Here is a 17,408-nt window from a genome sequence, read left to right as displayed (position 1 = left end):
TAGGTTAAAATAGGGCTGGGCTTATAATAAACAAAAGAGGGCCGAACCCTAACCCTGTAGTTAACATCCCTAGTGTTATTAGATTGTAACATATTTATTTTTGAGACAAATGTTCTATAGACTTGTAGCTTTAAGGGTTAAGTATATTCAACGTGATTATGCTTTGTTAAAGGTCAAAGGAGATAAAAACAAGAGACAATGGTTAAAGCCCACTTTAGTGGGCCTAATATGCAGGTCCCACAGGTCTGTTCTACTCTTAGGACCCCATCATATTAATAACTTTCTTTTGTCTACAAAAATTAAATAAAGTTTTTCCTTAAGCTGTGTTCTTCACTAGTAACAATTTGGTATTTCAAAGTGACAATTATGAATCAAAGGATGTATAATTGTAAATGATTCGTTTATCTCTGGTTAATATTTATACTAAATTTTTTAGCATTTTCATGATATGAAAAGGAACAAAAAAGACTAGAACAATACCGGCTCTAATCTTAATGCTGCTTTAGTATCAAAATGACACTTAACAATGTAAACATGGGTTTAAGACAGGGGACGCTTTATAGGAGAATGATAAGACAAGACAGAAGACTCCAGGGAATGGGAATGGGCAGAGCATGTGAGACGAAAAGACCTAGACATTAAGATACTAACAACTAGCATTAAGACAACCTTTTCGGGGACCATTTCATGGTTTTGATTATGCACAAGGAACAAACATCAACATCTCCTTCTCACCAGAAACCAAAATAGTTTATCTCCAACTTATCTTAGTTATCTAAAGAATAGAATGATATCTTCAAGATAAGGCAATATCAGCAATTTGTTCTTTAAAAAAAAAGGATTCTTCAATCCTAAAACATCCTCATTATATCATGTTCAATATAAAGCACAAGGAAACGGACCAAGCAATGTGTTGATCGTGTAATGTTGGGACTAGTGAATCTATGAGAATCTGGGTTTTGCTGAGTTTGTTGGTTAATCCCACGGCTTATTGCATTTTACAAGTTTATAAACTTAAAGGGATTAAAACTGACGAACCTCGGCAATGTTTATAAGCTGTCCTCTGATTTCTTATCATTCGAGCAAGACTCCAAGTATGAGATCACGAGATCAGCTGCTTTGCAACCTGATGCTATTGATTTCCCAACAGAGAGCCCGCCTCGATGATTACCTGTTCATTTCGATCCGTTAACGATAGAAAAAAATAACTGCAGTTAATCGTCTCAAGTCAAGGCCATAGGTGGGGATACTACACCTCGTCATCATGGTTCATGAATTTAATGGTCTCTTTTTACGAGACTGAAACTTTGATGGAAGTTACCTGCGTAGAAGAACCCGGGCAGATCTTTTTCCATCTTGTCTATTGCTTCCATGACTGAGTCATAGCTTCTATCATACAACGGGAATGCTTTGTTCCAATAAACATGGCTGCAGTTAACATATATTGTTGATCTATAAGGATAATCTACCCTTTCGTACACTAAATGATTAAATGAAGAAAAATTCGAAACTCCACATACTTGACGAACACGGGTTCACCTTCAACCCCCAACAGTCGCTGAAGGTCAGAAGTCGCAACTTGTTTTAATTCATCCCTGCAAAGATAGAACGTAGAAGGATACTTAATCAGAATCAGGAGATGTAAGAAACTAGAAAATGGTGCAAGTGCCTAGATACTTCGCAGCTTTCATAAGTATCATGTATCACATTTCTCAGTGACTATACGTAGCTTGAATCAACAGGGTTAGAGTTTTTGTGTTTAAAGCATCAGATTTATCTTACGTGGAAGCTTTGGCTAGTTCCTGGTTCCTACTCCCACCAATAAAAGTTGTATATAGATGAAGGTCACTAGGGCAACGATCTGGAAACATCATTGAGGAAAAGAGTGTACCTGTGTATAGAGAAGTGTGAAGTGCTGATAATTATAGAAAGAGAAATATACGGCTATTTGTTTTGAATTATGTCCTAGGACACCAACATGTTACCTAGAGTTTTGAAACCACGCTTTTGCTCCTTAGTTGGAATAAGTACCCCAAAACCTTCGAGGGGTCTCTTTACTTTCTCCTTTGTGAATGTGGTGATTATAACCGAGAGGGGCATATACTTAATCTGAGCAATGAACAGGATCAACATCGTGATTAATTCGACTTGGAATAAATGGTGCATATACATGCAGTGAAGACTTTTGATGTCACATCAATGTCCTCATTATCAGTATTTGGAGTCGAGAATTCTAAGGGGAACATGAAAGGATGGAAAAAAAAAATTAGATTTAGACCTAAGACTCGAGAACATTTTTGAAAGTTGGATAAGACATGATTACCTCAGGGAGAAAGTTTAGCTTGAAGGGTTCTCCTCCTTTCATAACCTTCATCTCCTTCACATTGCACAGAGGAGCCTATGGTACATAAATATCTTGTCATTAGATGGATTCGGTTATTTTCATCTCACATCCGACAGAAACGCCACTAACCGTCATAATTACAGCATCATAATGCAAGTTTTGTCCCTGCGCCTCATTATGAGAAACACAAGATAGTGACCAGTTTTCTTGTCTTGGACCAGCGTTGTAAGATAAAGAGAGAACCTTGGAGTCTAAATTGAGCTCATCCCTTGAGAGATCTTTACACAACATCTCAGGAAGAATCTGCAATCTCACAAAGTAGAAAGATACCAACCACAGGTGGTACAGAACAAGAAGAACATTAGTACTACAGCGGGAAATATTTGTTTATGTGATCTATCTAAAATCTAGCTTTCGCTGAGAAATCATCACCTGCATTCCCCCCTTAAAAGAAAATGACCCGCGCGAGCCCTTCTTTGTGCCAGTGGATCTCTTTGTTTCTCCATTTTTACTACCTTTAGCAGCAAACTTTGTTCTGATTGCACCGACTATTATAGAGCCAAAACTGAAAAAGGTATAAACTGTTTAGCAACTAAACCGAAGAACAGTGAAAGACCTAATCGCCATAAAATCAGCATAGAAAAATACAGAAATAGGAATTTCTCAAGCCATTCTCAAACATCAGGAAACTACAGTTCTTTACAATGATGTCTTTCCTGATAACACTTTTCTGTCTGTCATATTACATATCGAGGTTTGATATTTCTAAGAATAAAATATACAAGTGGCGAAATGACCATAACCCTAGCAGCAGAAAAGAATATCAGGCTTGGAAGTATTCTTCTAGTGACTAAATACAGTATAGCTACATGAAAAAGGTACCTTTTCTCTATATTCCAAAGATCTGGAAAAGAATGCTTCATCTGATCACAAATGTGAGGAATATAAATGATAGTTTTTCAAAACAAAGACATCAAGTAAAGTGCAAAGTCGCTCACTGAAAGGGATTCAGGGTCCGCAGCACTTGTTCCACCAACAAAAGGGTCAATGAGATAGTCCACAACCTTACAAATCAGATACATAAAAAGGAGACATCAAAAGAACATCACGGTGATCTGAAATTGATAAAGATAACCCACAACTGGTGTTCACACGTGCAGCATGAGATAAGAATGTTTCAGTCCAAACTTAAGGCTATAGAAATCAAGTAGTAACCGTAACTCAACGATCAATCTCAAACTCAAGAACTCTTTTATTGCTTTTAGAAAGACCTCAAAAACTAAAAGCTCTCAACACACGATAAGCTCTACCACATCATGATAGCTTCTTATATATTAACTCATAGTTTCCTAAACTCATTAGGATAAGCTTAACTAGATAACTACAAATCAGGATATTCAAATCCTAAACTCATTAGGATAATAATAAGATAACTTCAAGCTTAAGTTAAGTCAACATTCTCCCCCTTAAGCTTGATGTCTTCTTCCTTCACTTCTTGAACACCAATGAAGTCTCTCATCTCCTTGAACTTACATCTCCCAAGTGCCTTAGTCAAGATATCAGCTTTCTGCTCTTTACCAGCTACATGTTTCACGGTCACCAGTCCATCTTCTACACATTCTCTAATGAAATGAAACCGTTTGTGAATATGCTTGCTCCTACCATGAAATACTGGATTTTTAGTCAAGGCAATAGCAGACTTGTTGTCGATCAGTATCATTGCTTTGCTAGGCTCATCCATAATCTCGCCTAGAAGCTCTTGAAGCCATATGGCTTGCTTAGCCGTTTCTGTCGCTGCCATGAACTCAGCCTCACACGACGAAAGAGCTACAATTTCTTGTTTCATAGAACACCATGAGACCGGACATTCATTGAAGTAGAAAATATAACCAGTTGTGCTTCTTCCGTCGTTAGGATCTACATTGTAGCTGCTATCACTGTATCCCACAAGTCCTTTCCCATGCTCTCTCTTGTAAAACAAACCAAGAGAATAACTACCTCGGATATACCTAAGGACTTGCTTCAGAGCCACTGCGTGTGATACCTTAGGACTATGCATATATCTACTCAAGATGCCTACACTGTAAGCGAGATCAGGGCGTGTATGAATCAAATACCTGAGACACCCGATACTCTTTCTAAACTCTGTTTCATTAACGTCCTCTTCCTCCTCTGCCTTTGAAAACTTTACACCGGAATCCATGGGAGTTTGTACTGCATTACATTCATTCAACCCTGCTTCCTCTAAGATCTTGGTTGCATATCGTTCTTGTTTCAACACAATTCCATACTCAAACTGAATCACCTCGATTCCTAGGTAGTAGGTAAGCTTACCAAGGTCTGTCATCTCAAATTTTGCCGCCATCTCATCCTTAAACTCTCTTATGACTTCTATGCTTGATCATGTTACCAAAAGATCATCTACATACACGGCAACTAGCAGATGATGCCTATTCATTCTCTTCTTGAACAGAGAAGGCTCCTTTGAACATTTACGGAAGTTTAACTCCTTTAGAATTGATTTCAACTTGATGTTCCAAGCTCTTGGAGCTTGCTTTAGTCCATAAAGAGCTTTATGTAACTTGTAAACTTTCTCCTCACTTCCCTTTATTCTGAAACCATCAGGTTGAGATACATAAACTTCTTCAACTAAATCTCCATGTAAAAACGCGGTTTTGACATCCAGATGATGAACTTCCCATCCATTTGATGCTGCCAAAACAATGATAACTCGAACAGTCTCTAGTCTCGCAACAGGAGCAAATACTTCCTCGTAATCAATACCATGACGCTGCACGTAGCCTTTAGCTACCAGTCTTGCTTTGTGCTTGCTTATACTCCCATCTGCATTGCGTTTTAGTTTAAAAACCCACTTCAAACCAATAGCTTTACATCCTGACGGAAGATCAACCAGTGTCCACGTCTTGTTCTTCTTTATGGATATGATCTCATCTTCACATGCTTCTCTCCAAACCTTCTCTACTCTAGCCTCGTTCCAGTCCCAAGGCTCTTCATTGATGAGTAACAGAATCCTCTCTGTCTCGAGTACCTCTATCTTGAGAACATAATCATCTAAATATCCTGGCCTTGTACTCGTTCTCGTTGATCTCCTTAGTATTGGAGTCTCGGAATTTTCCGTTTCGCTATCATCTCCTCCGTCACTTTCTTCTTCCTCCTTGTCACATGTAGACTCTTCAGTCTCAGATTTATCTTCTTCTTCGACATTTCGAGCTGGAAACTCAAGCTCAAGGGTGACTTCAGTCGAGTTCTTCCTAATTTTGTTCCAACTCCACGCTTTGTTTTCATCAAAAACAACATCTCGGCTAACCACTACTTTATGGCTTCTTGGATCATACAATCTATAGGCCTTTGAACCCGGTTCAACTCCTAGATGCACCAACTCTCTGGATCTATCATCAAGTTTCTTCAGAAGATGAGTATCACGCTTAGCATAACAGGTACATCCAAAGACTCGAATGTGTCTTACATTCGGTTTCTTTCCTTTAAAACATTCATAAGGTGACTGATCCTTCAGTGTCCTTGTAGCTAACCTATTAATCAGATAGGTTGAATGTCTCACGGCTTCTCCCCATAAGTAGTGTGGCATGTTCATGTGTTTCATTATACTCCTCGTCATCTCCATAAGTGTCCTGTTTCGTCTCTCAACTACTCCATTCTGCTGTGGAGAGTATGGCGCAGTCATGTGCCTTTTGATCCCATGATTATCACAAAAACTCTGAAACTCTCGAGACATAAACTCTCCTCCTCTATCTGTACGTAATGTTCCGATGGTGACTTTAGTTTCCTGCTCAACCAAACTCTTAAACACTTTGAAACGTTCAAAAGCTTCACTCTTCTCTTTTATCAAAATCGACCACATGTATCTTGAATGATCATCAATCAAAACAAGTATGTATCTGCTTCCTCCAGCTGTTGATGGTGAGATAGGTCCACAGAGATCACCGTGGATAAGTTCAAGAACATGTTGAGCACGATAGGTTGTAGCTTTAGGAAACGAGCCTCTTGTTTGTTTTCCCAGCTGACATGACGCACAAGTTTCTTTCTCTATACTCATCTTTGGAATTCCTGTAACGATCTCCTCGCTTACCATTGCTTTCATAGAATCCATACCAACATGTCCAAGTCTAGTGTGCCATAGTGTGGAGTCGCTAATCTTCTCAAGCTGGAGACACTTTGCTCCTTCCACCTCCATCACGACTTTGTAAAGTCTATTTTTAGACCTCAATGATTTCACTAACAGGTTACCTTGTCGATCACGAAGTGTTAGATACTTGTTTCTCATTCTGACATCACAGCCAGATTCTGTTGCCTGACCAAGAGAGATTATGTTGCTTTTTAACTCAGGTATATAGTACACATCAGCCAACGACTTCCGTTTCCCATCGCTAGTAACGAAAAGAATCGATCCTTTCCCTTTGATATCTATCCTTGAGTCGTCTCCAAAACGAACTTTTCCTGTAACAGACTCATCTATGATTTTGAAATAGTCTCGGTTCCCTGTCATATGGTTGATGGCTCCATTATCTAAGTACCAAATATTGTCAGCGCTAGATTGAGTCTCGAACTTGCTTGGCACTACCTTTTCTTCATTGAGGTAAATCAACTCATGTACCATTAGCTCCTCAGCTTCATGTGTGCTATCATTCTCTGTCTCATGTGTTTCTTGTAGTTTAAGCAAGCGATCAGGACAATCGTATACATAGTGTCCTGTTTTATCACAGCGGTAGCAGACCACTTTAGACGCATCTCTCCCTTGAGTCCAATCACCTCCTTCTCTCCAGTTAGATCTACCACCATTATAACGTCCTCTTCCACGTCCTCTATTGTTATAACGACCGCCATGACCTCGTCCTCTACCGTAGCCTTCTTGTTGCCCTTGAGAGTCGGTATTAGTGTACAAGAGTTTCCCTTGATCCTCTTGTTGATCTTCATCTTGAACTCTCTCTTCATAAGCATTTAACCTTCCCACAATATCCTCAAAGCCTGTTGTGTTTAGGTCAAGGACTTGTTCAAGCGCAGCTACGATATGAATGTATTTCTTCTTCGGCAAGCTACTGAGAAACTTTTTTACTAGTTTCGGTTCTTCGGAACCTCTCCCAAAGCCGTTGATTTTGAAGAAATCTCAGCAATTTTTCCAGAGAACTCATCAATGGTTTCCGTATCCTTCATCTTCAATCTATTGAACTCATCCAAAAGTGTTTGTAACCTTGCCTCTCGGACCCTGTCTGCCCCTACATGCCTGGTCTTGATCGCATCCCAAACTTCTTTTGCGGTATCTAGAGTACCAACTTGAAGAACTAAACTCTCAGGAATTGATTGAAATAAGAACGCTCGAGCCATATCGCTTTTGTCTCTGTCGTCGCTTCCTGGATCAATTGATTCCCACACCTTATGAACTTTGAGCAACACGTTCATCCACATGCTCCAAACTGTGTAATTGGTGGTGGTGAGCATCGGACACTTGATCCCGGAGGAACCATTCTCCTTTGATTTGTATGTAGCTATAGACAGATCTGTCATGCTTGTCTTCTCTTCTCAACGTCTTCTTGATTTCAATAGTTTAAGCTCTGATACCAAATATAGAAATCAAGTAGTAACTGTAACTCAACGATCAATCTCAAACTCAAGAACTCTTTTATTGCTTTTAGAAAGACCTCAAAAACTAAAAGCTCTCAACACACGATAAGCTCTACCACATCATGGTAGCTTCTTATATATTAACTCATAGTTTCCTAAACTCATTAGGATAAGCTTAACTAGATAACTACAAATCAGGATATTCAAATCCTAAACTCATTAGGATAATAATAAGATAACTTCAAGCTTAAGTTAAGTCAACAAAGGCTAGGTGCAGTAACAAACCTCTTCTCCAAAATGGCGTTGAAAGAACCCGCTTACACTACATAAGAGAAATTGGGAGGTTAAACTCAATATATAAGCTTATACGATTGAGATTGCTGATGGTCTTGGCGGGGAAAATATACTCACCTCTCGACTACGAAGGAGTCTGTTACTTTTGAGGACGAATCATTTTTCTTCCACAAAAATGGTTCCAACAAGATTTGAAACTGCAAGCAAGGCCTAGTTCGTTTAGGTATTTTTGAAATACTGAAAGCACTTTGGTAGAAGAGAGGTAAAATGTACCTTCGATTGAGTAGAGAGCACACTACTTGTCACCAGCGCTATGGGATTAGTGGGTATCTAACATGAAATAGAGAACATTTCAGTAACATAAACTAGACATAAACACCTTATTATTTAAAGAAGCCACAAGCCATAAGAGTCAGAAAACAAGTAGCGCTTACCATCACAGGTAACCCATTCCGCACAATGTACCGTTTCTTCTGTGAAAGTGGCTGAAACATTATAGAGAGTGCTGTAAGAAGGGTCGAGACACACATATAAAACCAACGTAGAATCACATTTTATGTCTCTCAGTGAGCTATCAACAACCATGGAAAGTACTCACAAACTGCTGTTTCTCGCGAAGCCCAAGATCATCTAGCAAACTCCCAACTTCTGGCTCAGCCTCAGTCTACACATGCAACAGATGATCATCATCTAACCCTTGAGGAACAAATATGTGTAATTAATTAACTAATAAACAAGTAACTACCATTGTGTTAGCTCCTTCGTCCCAAATCAAGCCATTATGGATAACACTTCTCAGCTTCCCACCTACTCTTCCATCAGCTTCAAACACAGTCACATTCACACCCTTCGATTTCAACTTGTAAGCCGCCGCAAGTCCACTTGAAAAACCATCAAAGGCATTCACAAAATAAATAAAAAAACACATAAACGACGAATTGACAACAAACAAAACCTCCGAGCACACAATCCAGAAACAGATCCCGATCCCAAAATTAGGATAATTCAGCAGAATCACACAGCACAATAGAGACGAAATACAATGCAGATGATGATGATGATAAGCTCTGATAACATTACCTTACACCTGCGCCTACGACTGCAACTCTTTTTCCTGAAACTGCTTCAAAGCAAAAACAAATTATTGGAAGATACGAACAGTTCAAAATTATCAAAAAAAAAAAACTGAAAAATCTACACAATCAGCTGAAATAGAAGTTCTCTAACGTTTATCATGATCTGCTGCTGCGTTAGATGCCATTGCTATCTGCAAAAGCAACACACTTCAGCGTCAAAACGTCTGACCAGATGAAGAGAAAGCAGGAAGGAGATGAATAAATAAAAGTTATAAAACAAATACCTGCTCCTGAAACGACAACAAAGGGTGTCGTTTCAATTCTCTGGCCCATTAGTCCACTATCATCTTAAGTTATGTTTCTAACGGGCCTTGATTTTATGTTTCTTCGCGCCCAAAACAGATCCTCTCTTATTATACAACAACCGTTATTTATTTATTTTTGACATTCAAACATATATAATCCATAATTTAACTATTAAAAATTATACACAACCACGATCTCATCTTAATTTCTGTTCCCGACCAAGAAAGCTTTTCGTTATTTATAATGCAGATTTATATTTTAATTTATTGGGGGGTTTGGGCATCTAAAATAATGCTGAACTTGATGGTAGTTATAGTGGCAGTTAATTTAATGGATGAAATGAAAAGCACTTTCTTGATTAGATCATTACTGGTGTTATTATAAGAAAAAGTATGTAACAGTACTACCAATAATCGCTTTTTAGAGCATATCAACACATAAGCTCAAAAGTAAAAGATATCTTAAACAATAGTTTTTGCTGTGATTACGAGAACATTATGTGGCCCATTTACAATGGAAAACTCGAAACTCAAACTTAATAGATTGAGGATTGTCGCATGACTGAAGGGAAAATGATAACTCAGGTGAATTTTTTAAGGTTAAATAGATTATTAACTAGGTATTATAGTTGCTTGCGCCATGCCGCCATGGAACTTTAAGACTGAAGCAAACTAGTCAAATATTTAATCTCTGTCGCCAAATACGAATTTGAAATATTTTGATAACACGTACAATCGTGTGCGACTGTCTTCTCTTATCCTTTTCAAATTTTCAAAGTTGAAAAAAGTTAAAAAGTTGTGATGTTTAGTGCAAGTTCTTTTACTTTTGCCACTTTGTCATTTTCCATTGACATTGTTTGCTTACTCTTTCTTAGCGACATATATCAAGTAGAAACATGCGAGGATTTGAGGATTTGAATTTTGTATATGCTTGATGTCTTACTATAATACTATTATACGTTTTCTTTGACCTAATTGTTAGGATTTCTTGACGTCAAAGAAAGAGAAAAGTGATGATTATGTTGTTCGTAATTTTGTTATAAAAGTCGAGCTGCAATCATATGAATCTGATCAACAGAATATTTTTTTCTCCAAGTGGATTGTTAATATTTAGGCAGGGAAATTAGGAGAGGTGCTTCATGCTTTGTCCTAATTAGAGTTTTGGGAAATGATTCGAAACGCGTAATTTCCGAACTATTGTTGGGCCCATACCTTTTTTGTGGGCCGAGTCGGTGGGTATTCAGTTCATTTCTTTTTTTTTTTTTTTATATATAACTATATAATAAAACCATACAATTCATTTCGTTTTTATTAATCACTTAATATTTTTTATCACGTATAATTAGTTTAATCTCTTACTATTTTTATCACATTTGAGTGTTTATGATCGTGACAAAATCATAGATAAAATTTGCCACGAAATATTGCAGATTGATACAAGAACGATATTGCTATAACAACCACCGTTTTTTGGTCTGATTTCTTGTTAACCACTTGACTTTGTTTATACTCACATAATAACATGTTTTTGAAAAAAAAGAAGTCCAACATTTTACATGATTTCTATAATACTGTACTTGCTAAGTCGAATCAAACACGTAATTTTCATGTTGCAATCTGGATCACGAGATCTTTGCGCGACATGAATGCCCACACTAGGATCCGAGGAATCACGCTCCTTTGGTCAACTCATTTTCATTTAAGGGTCCTTCATTTAAACCATATCTTAAAATAATAAATTATATGGTTGAGCTCATACTCATGGCACACTAGAAATAAATAGAGCAAAAGTGCACCGTACACGTTATTGATTGTTGGTGTAAGATGTTTTCTCTGACTCTTCCTCACGTTTGATCTAAGAATAACAAAGTACAAGAGATCTCCAATGGAGGATTTTAGACTAGAATCCTTAGCAAATTAATATTAAGATATTTGGTAGGGTTCACATTTTGTCAAGGATTGGGTACTTAAAACTCTTAACTAAATACTGATTGTTAGTGAATCCTTACACTATTCGTAGGTCCCACGATACGTGGCGATCCGCGATTTGTTCTGTTTTAATTTTTTTTTTTTTGTTTTATACGGACAAAAATAATAATAATAAAAAATTCTAAAAAGTTTACCTATGATTCTGAGCCACCGAGAACACCGTTGAAGGTGCTCTAAGACCATCTCCATCCATGAGAACCCCTAATGGGTTCTTTTTATTTAATTAAGAGTAAAAAAGGTGATTTGTTTTTTTAAGAACCTTGGTTAGAGGAATTAATTTTTTTCTCCTCCAGTGGGAGAACCCCATAGGGGTTCTTAATTTTTATTTTTTTTCAATTAGAATGATTTAAAATAAAAACATACATAATTTTTTTTAATAAAAATGACATAAAAACATATTGAAAATAGAAATACAAATCATAAACAAGAAAAAACCGATTAGTCGAAATCGGGTGTTCCAAATTTTTGCCAGATGTTCTCAACCAAATCAGCTTTCAATTGGTAATGTATTTTAGGATCACGGACTCGATTCCGAATGCTCACCATATTCCCAAGATTTGAAGGCATATCTGCTAAAAAGTCGAAATCAACTTGTGAACTTCGGTTTGATTCCGGTTGTTGGAAAACTGATACATCAAACTGAGTGTACCCATCTCGTTCGTCTTCTACTATCATATTATGCATAATGATACATGCTCTCATTATCTTTCAAATTTTTATTTTATCCCAGAAAAGAGCAGGATTTTTGACTATGGCAAATCGAGATTGCAAGACCCCGAAAGCACGCTCGACATCTTTACGTACCGATTCTTGTTGTTTAGCGAATAAAGATGCTTTCGGACCTTGTGGAAGTGAAATAGATTGAACAAAAGTAGCCCATTTTGGATAAATACCATCTGTGAGATAGTAAGCCAAATGGTACTCGTGTCCGTTGACAATGTAATTCACCTTTGGAGCTCGACCTTGAAATATATCATCAAAAACGGGGGATCGATCAAGAAAATTGATATCGTTTAATGTACCTGGAGGTCCGAAAAACGCATGCCATATCCAGAGATCTTGTGAAGCTACAGCCTCTAAAACAATTGTTGGCTTTCCTGATCCACATGTATATTGACCTTTCCATGCGGTCGGACAATTCTTCCACTCCCAATGCATACAATCAATGCTTCCTATCATGCCGGGAAATCCGCGTATCTCTCCAATATCGAGTAGTCGTTGAAGATCTTCTGGCGTGGGTCTTCTTAGATACTCATCTCCAAATAAATTAATGACTCCTTGAACAAAATGTTCCAAGCATAAAAGCGCGGTGGTCTCACCAAGTCAGAGATATTCGTCGACCGCATCAGCTGGGCAACCATATGCCATGATACGAATTGCTGCCGTTGCTTTTTGTAAAGGAGAGTGACCGAACCTTCCAGTAGCATCTCTTCTTTGTTGAAAATATGGGATTTCAGCGGAGAGGCGATCAACAATACGCATGAACAAGGACTTGATCATTCGAAAACGGCGTCGAAACATGTGAGAAGGATATGTTGCATCTTCACTAAAATAATCGCTCCAAAGCTGCATGTGTCCTTGTTCTCGTTGTCTTTCTATGTAGGCTCGTTTCTTTTTGGACCTTGGTGCTTCTTGGCGATCTTCATTATGAATGAGAAGATTTTCGAATTGTTGATCAAAAATTTGATCCAATCTTTCATCCATCATGGCTTCAAAATTATCAGAAGAAGAAGCCATTAGAGAAAATGACGTAGACAAAAAACGGTAAGGTAAAACCAAGAGAAATGGTAAGACAAAAAAAAAAGAAATGGTAAAGCAAATGGCAAAGGGTTTGCACTCACATGCTCTTCTCGCTTCACCTGCAAAAACACGAGACAAGTCTCAGTACAGAACACAACATGTGACTGAAACATACCAGATACACACAACACACAAGCATAAATTATTTCACTCACTTAAACATCATAAACTGAAACCAATATTATACATCGATACTCATATAATACAGGCTCGAGATGCATCAACCCTAAAGACAGAAATAATGTAGACAACAACAACAAAGACTGAAACAATGTAGACAACAACAACAAAGACTGAAACCGAAAGCATTAACCATTAAGAGAAATATCATACATAACAAGACAACAACAAGCTACAGACTCGAGATTAAGCATAGAGCCATTCTAACTTGACAACATCTCATTTATTAGTTTGTTCTTCAGTGCGATTTCTGGTTCAGTGAGAGCCTCTGTCTTGGCAATGAGGCTATCAAGCAATTTATGCTTGTTCAGCGTAGCCTTCAGGACAAAGTCCTTTTGCCTTATCTCCCATAAGCTCTGAAACTCCCCTGCCCTCTTCAACCCCCGTAGCCTTGCTTTTACCTTTGGCCTTTGCAGCTTTGACACCAACAGGTCTCGGTTCTTCCTCTCCTGCCACAGAGGCCGATGATTGTGCAGTATGGTCATCCAACTTCCTTCTTTTTGAACTTACCTTATCTTTAGTAGAAGGAGCTCCACACCATTTTTGATCATGGCGAAGCTCCAACCAGGCATGCTCTAGAGTAAACTTGACCTTGTTATCGTTGAAAAAAATTTCATGAGCCATTTTTAACACATCATTCTCAGACTGGCCACTGGATTTCTGTTTTGTGGCAGCTTCATAACACCCTACGAACTTACACACACCCTCGTTGATCTTCCCCCACCTTTGTTTACAGTTACTAGGCTCCCTCTTTTGCAGTCCCGCAAGCTTTGGACTTGATGCAACGTAGACCACAATTCGTTTCCAAAAAGCAATGGCTTTCTGCTCATTACCCACCACATGGTCTTTGGATGTGTTCAACCAAGCACTGATGAGAACAATGTCTTCAGTTGGTGACCACTTACGTCTTGCTTTACGGTCAGAGACGGTGTGTTCATCTTCGTCTTTATCTTCGGCCCATTGTGTGCCGAAGACAGAGGCATCAGACGAAGAGAAGTCTACACTAGCTTCACGCGGGACATAAGAGAAGGAGTTGTTTGGTTGTTGACTATTCAACAGGTTTTGAAAGCTACAAGCTGGAGAAAATGGATCCATAGCGTAGGAGATATGAAAGGAGAAGGAAGAGGAGAAATGAAATGAAATAACAGAGGAGAAGGAGGAGGAGAAATTAAATGAAATAACTGAGGAGAAGGAGATATGAAACCTTGTTTGGTTTCACGAAATTAAATAAGAGAGGAAGAGTTACTCGGTCTTAATGGCAATCAATGTTCTAACTAAAACTAAACCAACCAACAAAGTTATTGTTTATCAAGAAAGTCAATGTTTCTACCTAAAGCTTAATCCTTCTACGCAAACTAACAAGTACAATGATACTAAAGACAATTTAATTCCAACCTAATCAATGTCTAACAAGCATTGAAGGATTGTATACTTACACGCATTAAAAGCTTTGATGATGTTTGATCCTCCTCCATGGACTTTGGTACGTTTCTTGCTGCTCCTTCGGTATATCTACTTCCTGCAAGGATTAAGTGTAATAAGTAGAGTAAAAATGAAGGTTGTGGGGAAGAGGCAGAGATACCTTGTGTTCAATGAATCTCATTAAATTTTTAAGCCGAGACTGAACAAAATCCATCTTCTTTCTCAACTCTGCCATCTGATTTTACATCTGCAAGCACATTAGTTAATCTTAATCTTAACAAGACAATTTCATAGCAATGGAATATATGAAAGTCATTTTTCAGTGTTTGCAGAAACACAAACCTTTTCTATCTGAACATCTCTCTTCCTGACTGTTAACGCACAATCGCATCCCTCTTCCTGACTGTTGCACAAACCTATGTTCTTCCTCTCTCCATGTAATGAGAGAGACAAATAGAGGAGATGAACTGAGTCAAAACTCATAATCGAAACAACATATTTGATTCTAATCGAAGGATTACAATTCACTGGAACAAAAAAATTAAAGAGACATAACCTTCACGATGATTGCATGGACGGCTCCGGAGGAGAACAACGACGAAGAGAGAAATGGATCAAACATCATCTCCCTTTGACAGCATCGATGACGAAGAGAGAAATTGACGAAGAGAGAGCGATGAAGAGAGAAATCGACGAAGAGAGAAACGAACGAGGAGAGAGCGACGAAGAGAAGCGGCCAAGAACGAGAGAGACGGATCGATTGCGAGAGACAGATCGATTGCCAGAGAGACGGTTCGATTGCAAGCGGCCAAGAACGAGAGAGACGGATCGATTGCGAGAGAGACGGTTCGATTGCAAGCGGCCAAGAGCGGCGATCCCCGGTGGGGAGGAGTCATCGACAACATCGAAGAAAAGAGAGAGACGGATCGATTGCGAAAGAGAAGAGAAGAGGCAACCTTTGCTCGAGCCAATATCATATTGCCACGTATGGGGTTATTACGGCTTCTACAACCACCAAATACAGGACCGGTTCTGTGGCTTTATTTCATTTTTCATTTAATTTTTTTTTTTTTTGGTATAGAAACCCTCTAAACAGCCTCCGATAGAGCTGCTCTAAGTTCTATATTTTCCTCGTTACTACACGAGCAATACACTGCGTAAAACCATGCTGCAACTTTTCTTTAGGGGACTGTATATGATTTTTTGGAATATTTTCCTTACGATATTGATTTACGTCAATTCAGCTACAGCAGTATGGGGCCTGCATTGATTTAACCAAAATAGTCATATCTACAATTCTACATAGACGTATTCCACGAGTGAGTTGTTCATGGTTGATGGGGAGTCAATCTCATGACGAGTCACATCTTTGCCGTACGTACGATTAACGAAGGTATGGTCCTATTACAGATACCACATCCCATGTATTAATCTCCACCGACTTCTCCAATACTCTCTCTACCACACTTTGATATTTCTTGTATCATCCAAAGATCTCACTTACATCACTTCACCATGTCCAGGGCCGGCGCCGAAATTTAGGGGGCCGTAGGCAGTTTTTTAAAAATTACAGCTAAAAATTTTTTTTCGGTAAATTTGGGGGCCTGAAAAAAAATTTTTGGGGGCTTTTTTCTATGTAATTTTTTCCAAAATTTTTGGGGGCCTAAGGCCAATGTTTCGTTAGGCTTTGCCCAGGACCGGCCCTGACTATGTCCCCTCAATTTAATTCTGATCGCCCACTGTTTTTATTACTATGATCTGTATTCTACTCTATTCACGTCGTCCACGACAAAAGAGATAGAGAGTTATAATTGTGAAGATATGTGTCTGTTTATAAACCCTCACTATTGGTGATATTGGCATTGACCCATCATCAATTCACTGCGATGCATCTAACATAGGCCAAAAACACATGGCCAACATACCTCTATTTACTATATCTCAAGAATATAAAATACAGAAAACATACTCTGAGAGATAGAGCTAGACTAATCGAACAGGGAAAGTTGTAGAAATGTAGCTATAGGAGTGAGCAAAAGAGCATGGACGCACCGAACAAAATAAATGAATATTCGTATTGATAAGTTTCTCTATCAACAAAATGAACAATTTCATAACAGTCTTATCTAATTTTCCCTTATTACCACCGTCCAATATATCATTCTACTTCTCTTCTTTCCAAGCTAATATCTACCTATATTTGACATGAGTTAGTCTAGTAGAACTCTCCACATTTAAGGAAAAGTAGCTAGTATTGTTTCTATATTTACATTATATGATTTGCACTGCTCTATATAGAACTATTATCATTATGATGATTTCCTACCAACTTCAACTCAAAAAGATTGGACATTTTTCTATATTTTAATGAGATTTTTTTGGACAAATGTTTATGAGATT

The 17,408-nt window shown here is 38.2% G+C and overlaps 1 protein-coding gene, 1 long non-coding RNA gene and 1 pseudogene across 3 annotated transcripts; all 3 read right to left on the bottom strand.

Moving 5' to 3' along the window:
* Positions 1 to 810: 810 nt before the first annotated feature.
* On the bottom strand, positions 811 to 9,585 carry LOC106418654 (protoporphyrinogen oxidase 2, chloroplastic/mitochondrial-like). 2 transcript variants are annotated; one of them, XM_013859397.3, is made up of 18 exons: positions 9,464 to 9,585; positions 9,317 to 9,356; positions 8,982 to 9,117; positions 8,835 to 8,900; positions 8,671 to 8,721; positions 8,510 to 8,566; positions 8,354 to 8,433; positions 8,228 to 8,264; positions 3,343 to 3,408; positions 3,227 to 3,267; positions 2,777 to 2,909; positions 2,474 to 2,647; positions 2,324 to 2,398; positions 1,986 to 2,109; positions 1,783 to 1,891; positions 1,521 to 1,595; positions 1,322 to 1,428; positions 811 to 1,171 (listed from the first exon to the last, which is right to left on the bottom strand). In XM_013859397.3, the coding sequence occupies exons 1-18, from the start codon at positions 9,495 to 9,497 to the stop codon at positions 1,050 to 1,052; spliced, it is 1,527 nt and encodes a 508-aa protein (XP_013714851.1). In that variant the 5' UTR covers positions 9,498 to 9,585; the 3' UTR covers positions 811 to 1,049. The 2 variants fall into 2 exon arrangements, with proteins under 2 accessions (XP_013714851.1, XP_048625149.1); XM_048769192.1 differs by having other exon boundaries at positions 9,317 to 9,359; positions 9,464 to 9,537.
* A 3,852-nt stretch (positions 9,586 to 13,437) lies between these two features.
* On the bottom strand, positions 13,438 to 16,472 carry LOC111204366. The gene is made up of 4 exons (XR_007329051.1): positions 15,351 to 16,472; positions 15,169 to 15,255; positions 15,023 to 15,105; positions 13,438 to 13,465 (listed from the first exon to the last, which is right to left on the bottom strand). It is a non-coding gene; the product is annotated as an uncharacterized LOC111204366 (long non-coding RNA).
* LOC106369852 lies at positions 13,549 to 15,005 on the bottom strand (annotated as a pseudogene).
* Positions 16,473 to 17,408: the final 936 nt, after the last annotated feature.

The sequence above is a fragment of the Brassica napus genome, chromosome C9 (genome assembly GCF_020379485.1).
Source record: "Brassica napus cultivar Da-Ae chromosome C9, Da-Ae, whole genome shotgun sequence".
NCBI classification, from domain to species: Eukaryota; Viridiplantae; Streptophyta; class Magnoliopsida; order Brassicales; family Brassicaceae; genus Brassica; species Brassica napus.
Note: the sequence above shows the minus strand (reverse complement) of the source record. Positions and strands in the feature narration are given on the sequence as shown.